General features: G+C 37.4%; 1 protein-coding gene across 1 annotated transcript in view; it reads right to left on the bottom strand.

Moving 5' to 3' along the window:
- Ankrd31 (ankyrin repeat domain 31) overlaps positions 1-12,644 on the bottom strand; it is a 98,129-nt gene that overhangs the window by 27,546 nt on the left and 57,939 nt on the right. Inside the window, exons 17-21 of the mRNA XM_051182919.1 lie at positions 11,981-12,111; positions 11,035-11,177; positions 5,826-5,988; positions 3,021-3,136; positions 971-1,058 (exon numbers count right to left, since the gene is read on the bottom strand). Coding sequence (XP_051038876.1) covers positions 971-1,058; positions 3,021-3,136; positions 5,826-5,988; positions 11,035-11,177; positions 11,981-12,111 — 641 coding nt within the window. The remainder of the gene's footprint in view (positions 1-970; positions 1,059-3,020; positions 3,137-5,825; positions 5,989-11,034; positions 11,178-11,980; positions 12,112-12,644) is intronic.

Genomic DNA, 12,644 nt, shown 5'->3' with positions numbered 1-12,644 from the left:
TTCAGTGAACTTACACTGATGATGTATAAAGTGAATTTTCTGGATGGATAAGAAATGACACCCAAAGGAAAAACAGCAACACAGTACCACTAGGACCTTGATCCAGAGTGCTTACACATAAATGTGGATTATGCCCAAATCCAGATTCCCAAATAGGAAGCTAAAGGCTTACATTAATACATGGCATTCCTCTTAATCTACCCATCACTCATGTAACTTTTGGTTTGTTTCTTAAGATCTTTGCTAATGTTTTGAACTGCTACCTTTTGTTTTCTAGATAGCCAAACTTGAAAAAACCATTAGTTGGATGTTTGAGGGTTACACAATCTCCCTGTGCAAACCAAATGATTGGAAAAGTTTAGGGTCAGTGTCTCCAAGGGAGTGGGTGCCTATCTCTCTAATATTAATGTGAACAATTAGTTTTCGTGTGATGAATACACTAACAAAAGGGAAAAATGCGTGAAATCATTAAAAATTTAGAAATAAGTTTACTTAATAGATTTGACATTGTTTATTAAAAACATTTAAATTATACACTTACTCTTTACACTGGGTTTTTAAACTGAATTTTCAATTCAGATATTAAAAATAACTCCACAGAAATGGCTCAGTGGGAAAAAGCACCTGACATGTATGAGCAACCAAGTTCAAATCCCTAGAGTACACATCAAGCCAAGTGTGGTTCTGTGTGTCTATAACCCCAGTGTGCCTAAGGAGAGATGGGGAATGCAGACAGGGGAGTTTCAGGGAGCTCCTTCAGCCCGGTGTACACAGCTCAATGGTAAACCACAAAGAAATTGTTAATCCACAAGATGGAAAAAGAGGACCAATACCTGAGGTTGTCTTCTGATCTCCACACATGTACCACAGCTTATGCCTAACACACACACACACTCACACACACACACACACACACACACACACACACACACGAGTCCACACTTTCAGCTATCATGAAGTATATATTTACCTGCATCCTCAGAGTTTCTTATTTCAAATTTTAATAAGTTTTCTTGTTTTTCTTCTATATCTTGTAGAATAGCACTGATGGTCTGATGCTGCCAGATAAAAATATTAGGAATTCCATTATAAGAGGGAAGATGTGCTGTCTTATAGTCTGACAAGCACAAATAATATATAGCTTTAAAAGCTCATCTCTACTTGTTCTAAAAATACACTCATGTTTTATGTAACTTTAAATGAATGAATGTTCAAGACATGAAAAATTTAAATATATCTCAATTTATGTAATAGATCTACTGAAAAACAGAAAAAAAGGAGTAACCATACAAGGAAATACCATTTTTGGCTTCATTTGAAACTATAGATGTGGGAGGGAAAAGCCCAATACATACTATTTCATGATCACATTTAAGACATCATGACTGTCATTGCATATTATTAAAATCCCACACAGTCCTAGATATATGAGACACTACTCTGAAAAAGCACAAGAAAGGGGCTTAGCTCTACTACGCTGTGCCCATGGTGATACCAATTTTCCTGCCTGAAATGTACTCAGCTCACTCTGCCCAGTCCCCTCGCTTTCCTGTAAGAACCATGAAGTGGGCTCTAGAGCCAGCCTGCCTCTAGCCTCACTTCTTCCCTGCTGGCTGACTGCAGCAGGTAGCTCTTCCTCTTTCTTATACCTGACCTGAGAGGATGTTTCATATAAAACATTAAGAACAACACTTATAAACTAAGAGCTCAAAAATGTTACTATTGTTCTATGACATCTATCTCTGCCTAACATAATCCATACTGATTTACCTTTCGGTAAGTTAGTAATTTCTGAGCCACATAATGCCTTTTACAAAACACTTCCTTATTAGTTCTTATAAGCAAGAACATGTTTTTTATTTTTGTGTATGTTTCCCAAAATCCTGCATATATAATTGCCATGCATAAGTGATGACTGATGGGCTGACTCTTATTATCTACCTTTGCATAAATTCTCAATGTATATCATTTTAATTACATGTCAAAGCCTTCTGAAGTATACTGCTCCAAACTTCCACTTTGGTGTTTATAAGAAATGTGGAAAATACATGCAATAAAATTATTTGGTAATTTCTAGAAAAAAATTAACATTTAGTGTGTGTGTGTGTGTGTGTGTGTGTGTGTGTGTCTGGAAGTCAGAAGACAACTTTTAGGAGTTGGTTCTCTCTATCACATAGGTTCTAGAATTCAAGTTGTCAGCTTGGTGGCAAGTGCTTTTACCCAGTGAGTTGTCTTTAATTAGACCTGGTGAAACAATCTTTATGCTCCCATTTATGAAATATATCACAATAAAACTATAAAATATGAAACTGCAAAACAAACAAAAACCCAAGTCTATTCTTCATTAAGTGATTATGATTACAGAAGCAAACAGAAAGTGCACACTTGTGCCCAGGCTAAATGCCTACCTCAAGATGTTATCTGTGCAAGATTTTCCTTTCTTGCTTATATTGCAGATGTACTCATTCTTCAACACAGTGAACTAACTTATATTCAAAATAATATTGAAGATGGTGCCTTACTTAAGTTTGTATCTAATAAACTTAGTGGTTTTTAATTGAAAATACCAGGCTTATTAAATCAATCTATCTATAAATATAATTTATTGAGAAATAACTGGGTTACTTTTATGAATGTTTTCATGGCAACCTCTAACATTATAAGCCATGTGAGACTCAAGGTAGTTAATCCAGGTAGCTTTCTTGTTCTCTGACAGGGTTCTATGAACTACATCTCATAGCCAATTTGGGGAGTAAATGATGACATAATGGATAGATAGCAGCCATTTCTGGGGGCAAAGGAGTGGTCAAACAACTCAAGCGGGGTGGAAAGAACAGCAGCTAATTTACACCTCCTAATCATTGCAGACAAGAGAGTTAGAATAGATCTTCTTAACTCATTCTGTTCAACTGACATGAAAAACGCACATTCAATCCGTGTCCTTAAAATGGGAAGAGACTGGCTAATTGAAGGAGTGGCATATTTTCTAGGCTGAAGAATAGAGTTTCGATGTCACTTACCGCAGGAAGGCTTTCACGTCTCTCCACTCTATGTAAAGGGGAAGGAGGATCAATTGTTTTTTCATTATTGCAAGAACGTGACTTATATCTTTTTGGTCGGATAACAGGACGTTTTACTTAAAAAGAAAATAAAGTTAGAAAGTAAGAGTGTTCAAAAACGTTTTATCAGTTGTAATTGTTGTGATAAGGACTACAATTATTGTCTTAATGCTTGGTAGCTTCTCATTATTGTTAACTTTGACAACATTTTATGCACACTTATCACATACTATATTATTTTCTGTTGTATTATCTTAACAAAATATTCAAATATTCACATGAACCATTTGAAATAGCTTGTTACAAATTTTATAGAAGTGAAAAGTTAGAGAAGTTCAGGAAATTTCCCAATCACAGTAGGTGGATGTTATCCGAATCCAAGTCTACGCTCTGATTCACTGCTCTGTATGTAGTACACTACCCTGGGCTCTTTTCCTACTATGGGTTCCTTTTGCCCTATGCCTCATTTGCCCTATGCCCCTCATTCCTTTGGGAACCTGACCAAGGAAGTATACCCTCAAAATATGATAGACATAGGGACATAGAAAGCACTTTATAGCAGAGTCCCAATATCTCCAAATGCCCAGATCTCCCAGTATGCTGAACACAGCCTCAATCTTCAGGTACGGCTGCAGGAAGGGAGAAAAAACATACTGAGACCCCAAGAAAGAAGAGTTTTAGTAGTCCCAACCTTGATCTTCACATGCTCTAGTTCACTAATAAATCATTACATAGTGGATATCCTTGGTTCTAACTGACCACATCATAAATCCATCTGCCCTCGAAAACCCACAGTTGGTGAGAAGTGTGGCAGCTAGGGAAGACGTGTTCTCACTCCTGCACTCTCCATAGCAAGAGCACATACATTACTGAGCTCCTTCTGAGCCAAGGTTCAATCATGAGGGAAAGAAAAACAATTCTCTCTCAACCCTTTATAGAAAGGAAACTATTGCGAAATAACTCCAATAAATTTTTGCCTAGCTATATATTTTCTTGAAATATTCTTTTTACTGTGAATCTAACAACTTCAGGAATTATAACAAGTTTTAAGGTAATGAAATCTTAGCTGCAAGGACTCTAATATAATGTCACCCTTTCCCAGACCTTCTACAAGTAATTCAACAGCTTGGTTTCAATTCTCTAGCTCTTCACAAAAGTAGGGAGGCTAATGTCTGCATAACAGCTGGTGTGTGTTTCACTCCAGTAACTCCAATCCAATAGCATCATATGGGCTTGGTAGCACAGCTCAGTATTAAGGCTTTCCTAACATACACATGCACAAGCTACACTTATGAACTGCAGGTCCTGGGGCTGGGAAGTGTGGGACAAAGGGGTTATCTATGGAAGGCATACTTTTGAATGTGTACGATTTGATAATAGGATAAATCTGCCTTTCATTCAAACACTCTTACTGCTCCTTTCTCACACAGTGCACACCGAGCTCATCTGCCATCTGCCTCTAGCACTCACACCTTGCTCACACTGCCTTGTTGTATGCACAGGTTTCTTCACCCACTCCGTTTCCCCGCATCCAGGCTCTATTTATCCCTAAGTCCTCAGCATACATATACTGGCTCTTAAATCTCCAACTCCATCCTCCCCCCAACCCCCCCCCCGCCAGAATTGAACACCACTAACTTATACCATTTTGGGTAATACAGATGGTAATAGATCCTCATTATCCTTCATTATCTTATCAATAAACTATAGTTATGGTGCCACTTGTCTATGATTGCTTCTTCCAGACTCAGACAGCCCAGACTTAATAATCTTTTGACTTGAATGGTTTTTAGCTTTATGTTAGTGCAGGAGTGGGACACATTCTGTAGAAACCAATTTCGGTTTAGGTCTCTCCCCTAGCAAGCAGCATGTGCTGACCCTTTCCCTTGGTGTGTAGGCTACAAACTGCAGCTTCCAGTCAGCCAAACAATCCTAAGATGAACAGCTGATGTTCTACAGTGTTTTGTGTTGCTAGGCTATGCGTTCAGTGGCCAATTGGGTATCTTCCTGAATAATAATGTGTAAGGATACAGAAGTTCCAAAGACATCCAAACAGGTGATTTCTGATGACCTTCCAAGATACTCTTTCTAGAGGACCAGTAACAATAAATGTACCCATCCAGTGGTCCACTGAAGAATTGTGTGAACCTAGAGACTGATCTTCCAAAAGGACTGTAAAATTCAGGCATGAGGCAAATGACTAACTGCACTGCCCCTCAAGGAAAATTTGTACAGAAATGTAAAAATTAAGGAAAAACCTGATATAATACTATGACAATATTAATAAAATAGCACCTTTTGAACTAAAAAATTAAAAATTTAAAAGGAAGGTGGGAAAGGAAAAATTAATGGTAATAAATGATCTATAGATTTTATTGAGTTTTAGAGATTCATTTATTTTTATTTTATATATACAGGTGTTTTGCCTACATGTATCAGGAATACAGAGGCCAGAAGAGAGTACCAGAAACCCTGGAACTGGAGTTATAGATGGTTGTGAGCCACCATGTGAGTGCTGGGAATTGAACCTGGGCCCTTTGGAAGAACATCCAATACTTTTAACTACTGAGCCATCTCTCTAGCCCATAAATAAAATTTTAGAACACTAATTTCTAGAAATAAATGATGGATATTTAGAGTTTAATGAACAGAGGGAAACACCTACCCCCGTTGGGAAATAACAGTATACTATATATGCAAAGATTTTATTTTGCTAAGCAGAGATGTAACCCTGTATAAAATAGAAAGTAATGCTGATTTGCATACCAGTCATTGCAGAGCTAATCTCATTTCCACTACTGGTCTCAACAGCACAGTAAGATTTTAATAGTTCTTTCATTTTTCCATCATCTGCTTCCTCCAAAGCAGTCCTCTGCTTCTGATCTTTCTGATTAGGGTTTGCTCCATGTCCTAGAAGAATCTCAGCTGCCTGGAAGGTAATTGTTCAGTTATGTCTACATATATCTGCTTTCATATTAAGACATCACCACCAAGCACATCTCTTCAAGGTATGAACAAGAAACACTTCAATTACATTTGATATGGTCAATGTAACTTTGACTATATATTTTTTACATCTTCATTTCAATTTCATTAGGGTTTTTCTTATACTTTTAATTTCTGTGTCACATGCTTTCAAACCTACAATGTCTACCTGGTGAATTGCTCCTTTGTCATTATGAAATGTCTATATCTAGCACTTGTTTTGAAATCTACTTTGTCACATGTTACCAAAGCCATTCCTTCTTTTATTATTTGTGGGGCCTATCTTTTCTATAATTTTGCTTTGGTCCCATCTCTGTTCTTTTAACTGATGTAAGCTCCTTACAGATCGCAATTAGTTGGATTTTGCTTCTTTATCCAATCTGAGGTTTTCTACCATCTCACTGAAATAGTGGTATGGTTTAGATTTGGAACATTCCCTAAAGACCCATGTGTTAAAAGGCTTTCTTAACTTGGCACTGAGAGGTAGCAGAAACTCTAATGCTGGTAGGAAGTCTACCAGTCACTGGGAACATAAGTGCTTTGCTTAACCACGTGCTTTCTGCCACTGTTCTATACACCACAGGCCTACAGCAATAGGGCCAATCAACTGCAGACTAAAATCTGATACCATAAACCAAAATGAAGGTTTTCTCCTTATAAGATAATTGATTTCAAGTCTTTATTACAGTGATAGAAGCTATCAGTGATTGGATCATTTACAATGGAAATTACAATTATCAAGTCTGCGTTTGTTTATGTCTTAGCAGAGGGGACACAAAATCACATGGTGGTGCTGCTACAGAACTAAACATTGGCACAAACTAGGGAGGCACTCCATCATCTTCCTGCCACTGGAAGAATCCTCTTGCCCTTCCCCTCATCTCTTCATAACAGCTCAATGAAGGAACCAGAGACCACCATGCCTTGGTGCTTTTTCAGTCATGTTTTTAAGTTGTTACCTATGTCTTCCAATAGTAAATAATTTTATTACATGAATTTTACAATAGAATATTTCATTTCTTACATCCCATTTGTCAGCTACTTTCATTTTACTTGAGTTAGTTCTACAGTGCAGTATTATTTTATTCTAAGCATTTAAATTTTCTTTTAAAAATATTTATAAAGTGAAAATTCTTTTTAATTAAAATCTACATAATTATCACATGTAGAATTTCATTCTTTTATAAATCTGAATTTCCTTGAAGGGTAATCTTTCTTCTAGATTATTTTAATAATTCCTAACATTAAAAATTATTTTATTGTATGTATACAGGTATTTTCCTGCATATTACTTTTTATGTGTACTAGTACTTTGCTGTATCTGTGTACCATATGTATGCAGTGTCCTCAGAGGCCATAGAGGTTATCTGATCCCTTGGAACTGGAGTTACAGACAGCAGGTTCCAGCCATGTAGGAACCATGTCCTTTGGAAAGTGTAGCCAGTGCTCTTAACATGGAACCATCTATTCCGTCCTATACATTGATATTTTTAATGCAACAATATAGGAAATGAACTCTCTTAACTTTTGCTTATTTCAAAAGGTCTGTGTTCCATATCCGTTGTCTAAAAAAAAAAATTAAGATAGGTCTAAAAGGATGGCTCAGCTGTTAAAGTCTATGCTCATAACCAAAAAGATAGGACAAATTAAGATAGACAACCATCTGTAACTCCAGTTCTAGAAGATCCGATGCCCTCTTCTGGCCTCCATGGGCATTGCATGTATATACTACACAGACATGCAAGGGGGTGTCTTCAATAGCTGGCTTAAGCGTAAATAGAACAAATTACCCAACAAGAGATAGAATGGCAAAGCAGTTAAAGAACCACATTTTAATTTTAAGCCTTTATGTCGTGGGCTAAAAGTAAAGCAATGGCAAAGTATCCATGTAAACAGAAAGTAAAAGATGAAAGAGCAGCTATGTTAACATCTGAAATGACAAACGAATGTATGAACAGCTTGTGCAGACATAAAATGAGCAAGGCAACAGCAAACTTGAACTACACCTTATATCGAATTGGTCTAATAGGTCACAGTAAATAACACATTTAGCCCAAAGCAGCTAAATAAATTTTTACCTAAAACATAAAAACGTTCTCCAGAAAAGATAATTATTAGACCACAAAACTAAGAAATTTAAGATTGAGAAATTCTTGTATCAATTCAACTATTATTCCCAACCACAATATGAAACTAGAAGTCAATAACAAAAAGAAAACGAAGGCTAGGAATAGTGATGCACACCTTTAATCCAAGCTCTGAGAACAGAGGCAGGCAGAATTCTGCAAATTCAAGGCCAGCCAAGGCTGTACAGTGAGATCTTATCTCAAAGGGAAAAAAAGGAAAATGTAAAGTATACAATATGTGAAAATTAAATGGTAATTTTCTGAGCAACCAATTTGCCAAAATATTTAGGGAAATTGATGCAACATGAGAGAAAAAAAAATTGAGAAACACAGTAAAAACAAACTTAAGAAAGAATGCAGCAACAAACAACTATGTTGAAAAGAAAGTAATTTAAATAAACTAAGTTTACACATCAGGGAACTAGAAATAAAAGAATAAACCAGTCCCCAAATTGATAGAAATAAGAAGAACAACAATAACAAAACATAACAAAACACCCCAGAACACACATAAAACAGAGATGAGAAAAACAAACAAAAAACCAAACCAAAACAAAAACAAAAAAAACACTTTTTTTTTTTTTTAAGTACATATAAAGTGAAGTTCCTAGATAAAAAGCCATGCCGATGTTGAAGACCAGGTAAGGCTATTAGACTGACTGGAATTTCATGGTCTTAGAGAATGCGAATGCTGCAAATCCAGGGACAAAACTGTAGTGGTCTAACGTCAGTCCTTTCCATTTACTGTTCACCTGTACCCAGATAACGTTCTCCTTTCACTGCATACAGTCAGGGTACATTGCACATGTGTTTATAAATATATCACACATTGGCCTCACATCTTTCTGACAGTGTGGTAAAACGTTTGGAATGTATTGTTAGCTGACCACTAATTTCTACCAGCCCCAAGGCTGATGTCCCCAGCACTGTATTTGGTAAATGCTTTGATTTATGATTTTATCTTGTGACTATAAGTGTGTGTGTGTGTGTGTACATGTGGGTGAATGTGAGGGCACATGAATGTATGTGAATATGTAGGTCAAAGGTTAACTTCAGATATCATTCATTGGAAGTCTTGTACCTTGTTTTTGAGACAGGGTCTCTCACTGGAATCCAGCGCTTCCTGGTTAGGCAAGGCTAACCCCAGGGAAGTGCTTGTTTCTACTTCCCTGACACTGAGTATTTTCCTTATGTGGGTTCTGGGAATTGAACTCAGGTCTGAATGTTTGTCTTCTGACCGAGCCATATCCTCAGCCCGTTTATTACTTTTGGTAATAATAACATTTCTCCCCCCTAGATTTGTCAAAAAGAAAAAGAAGAAGGAAGATGGAAGTGGGGGAGGAGAGGAAAAAGGAGGGAGTTGTTTCAAGCTTTTGCGTTATGGGGCTGGAGCGATGACTCAAGGGTTATGCACTGGCTACTCTTCCTGAAGAGTCAGGTACAATTCCAAGTAACCATATGGCAGCTAAACACTCATACATATAGAGTAATAATAACAACTAAAAACATTCTAGAAATAAAACCTTTTTTTGGGGGGGTTAGTGTTTCCTTGCTTTTATTAGGGTGGGAGGCAGGAGGGAGATAGGCCAGAGAAGGGCTGAAAACAGATGACCCCTCACTTTCCTTTCAGACAGAAGTAGTGCCATTCTGACCGCAGGACCACCTCAGGGCACATTTTGAGCTGGCAACAGTATCCTGGACTGAGAAATTATGAAGGAGAAAACATTGAAATAAATTGAAATAAATCTCTTAAATTTTAAGGTCAATATTTGAAATAGTGTGTCACTGAAACAATGGTCTTTTAATATCCTGTGATACAGTTACTTTACTGCCAGGCAAAAAAGAGCCAAGTAAGCAATAGCAAATTTACAAACAGCAAGCATCCATGCCTTCCCCTCAAAAAGGAATGCCTGGCCAAGCTCTGGGAATCCAGTCGAAGAGAAGGAGATGGGAATATATGAGCAAAGGAGGTCAAGATCATAACAGGGAAATCTACAAATCTACAGAGACAGCTGAACCAAGCTCATGGAAACTCATGAACTCTAGACCGACAGCTGTGGACCCAACTAGGCCCTCCACATGTGGTAAACAATTGAAGTTTGAACTGAGGGGCCCCTGGAGGTAGGACCAGGATCTATCCTTAGTACATGAGCTAGTGTGTTGGAGCCCATTCCCTATGATGGGATGTCATGCTCAGCCTTAATGCATGGAGAGGGGCTTGGTCCTGACCCAACTTATTGTGCCAGACTTTGGTGATTCCCCATGTCGACTCCTTCACCCATGAGGAGGAGTGGGCTGGAGGGGGCGGGGGGGGCGAGGAGGGGCAGGAAGAGGGGTGGGAGGGAGAACTGTGGTTAGAATGTAAAATGAAATTTAAGAGAATAAATAAATTGTGTGTGTGTGTGTGTGTGTGTGTGTGTGTGTGTGTGTGTGTGTGTGTGTTTAAAGAATGCCTGGGGCAGGTGTGGGGGCTCATGTTGCCTACTGGTACATAGGAGGTTCAGGCAGAAACATTCTAAGGCCAGTGTCAGTTAAGATCCTGTCTCAAAAAACAAAATAATTGTCATATGTATCATCACTAATATTAGACCCTTTGTGGAAATCACTTTAGACAACTAAAAATAAAGATTTATTGAATGTTTTCTTCTGACCTACATGACATATGTGAAAAAGAATTTATTAAAGTGCTTATTGATTTTATAATCTATACACAACATTGTATCTTCATTTATAATTTTAGCAGGCTTTAAAATCGTTTATTAGTATAAAGCAATCACTTTAGTTCTCCCTTTAAAATACCTTCATTTTTTCCACTTATTTTCCCAAGGAAAGAGGATGCTAATGTGGCAAGCACTGTTAGTTACCTTTAAATGATTCCCCACAGCAGCAGCATGTAAAGGCAGCGTTCCATCCATGCTTTCACAGTTTACATGTGCACCAGCTTCTAATAACACTGTAATTATGTCACTAAATCCCTCACTAGATGCCTCATGAAGTGGTGTCCAACCTGAAAAGAATAAAAAGAAAAAAAAACAATAAAGCTGTTCCATACCTACTGAGATTCATGTAATATATTTTAAGGGGGTCTTGTGATAGTGGACTCAATAACTCTATTGAAATATATGTACATGTATTAAGTATTGAACAAGTGTTAGTATTAAAACCACGGCTTAAAGCATACAGGTTTCATTTTGGGAAAAGGCAATCTCTTCATAACCTCAGCTAATAGAAGCACCATCACAAACAAGGTAAGTAAACACTCTCATTCCAGTTTGATTCTGCAACCCAGATTTGACAGGCCCAGACTTTCACCTCTCAGATTTGCATCTCTCAGATTCCTATTAAAGGACCACCTGATGAGTAAAGCTTTACATTTCCCTCTTCAATTATTTACACAAGTTACTTTATAATAAGCAGAACATCACAAAATCGATTTAGAGCAGGTTTAGAATAATAAGAAAGTGAAAACAGGAAAACGAGGGAGTCTTATAATGGGAGTAGGGAGCGAAGAATGGACAGGAAGCTGGGACGTTTTCCATTTTCTCCCAAGTCAGAGAATGGGATTAAGGCTTCCAATGAAAAGCCCAACTAACTCCCTTTATCCCCGTTGTGGTGCTCCCTTCGGAATGTTCTCAGTTACAAGAACTGTTTCAAAGGGGACATTTACACAGTGACAAATCATTAAAATACAGCATAAAAATACATTCGAAGTTAGTTAATTATCAGCCAGGATCAAAATTGGTGGCAAAGAAAAAAAGTAGTATTTCAATGAGTTCAAATTAAAAACACAAACAATTAAAAGGACCAAACCTGCATTATCTTTTAGATTGACATCTGCTCCAGACTCTACTAGAACTTTCACTAGGGACAGATTCCCTTCTCTGGAAGCCATATGCAGCTGGCTCTCTCCTTCGACATTCCTCTTCTTGATTCCAGCTGTGCTGGTATCTGTAACTGTAGTAAACAAATCTGAGACTTATTTCGTGCAAAATGTTCATTGTTATAAAGGACCTTAGGAAATACAGCTGTACTTCCTAATAATAATCTAAACAAGGTGTTTAAAGGAAGAGGAAGTGTTTATTTTAGGTTGCATTTCAGGTAAGAAGGTAAGAGTCCATCACCATGGGGGGACAGTCACAGGAACCAGAGTTCAAGAGAACTGATTAAACTGATTATATTTAAGAATTCAGGACTATATGATAGATAACACTGATTAATGATAAAATTGATATTGCCTACTGGATACCATATTGCATTTTACTAGTTGCTTCCTTCAAAGTGTTTCTAACCTGGGAACATATCTGTTTACTTTCAGATTTAGTTCATCCTAGGTGAGTTATAAAGGAGTTATTCCTTTCTCAAACGGTGTATTTATTTATTGGGCATATATCAGCAAACTGGGAAAACTAACTGCTGCTTTGGTTTAAATCCTAGCTTGGAAAGAAATCCCAGAAGTTCGTATTCATTCTAGTAA

The sequence above is a fragment of the Phodopus roborovskii genome, unplaced genomic scaffold, assembly GCF_943737965.1.
Source record: "Phodopus roborovskii unplaced genomic scaffold, PHOROB, whole genome shotgun sequence".
In the NCBI taxonomy this organism is placed as follows: Eukaryota; Metazoa; Chordata; class Mammalia; order Rodentia; family Cricetidae; genus Phodopus; species Phodopus roborovskii.
This window is presented reverse-complemented; position numbering and strand designations above follow the sequence as displayed.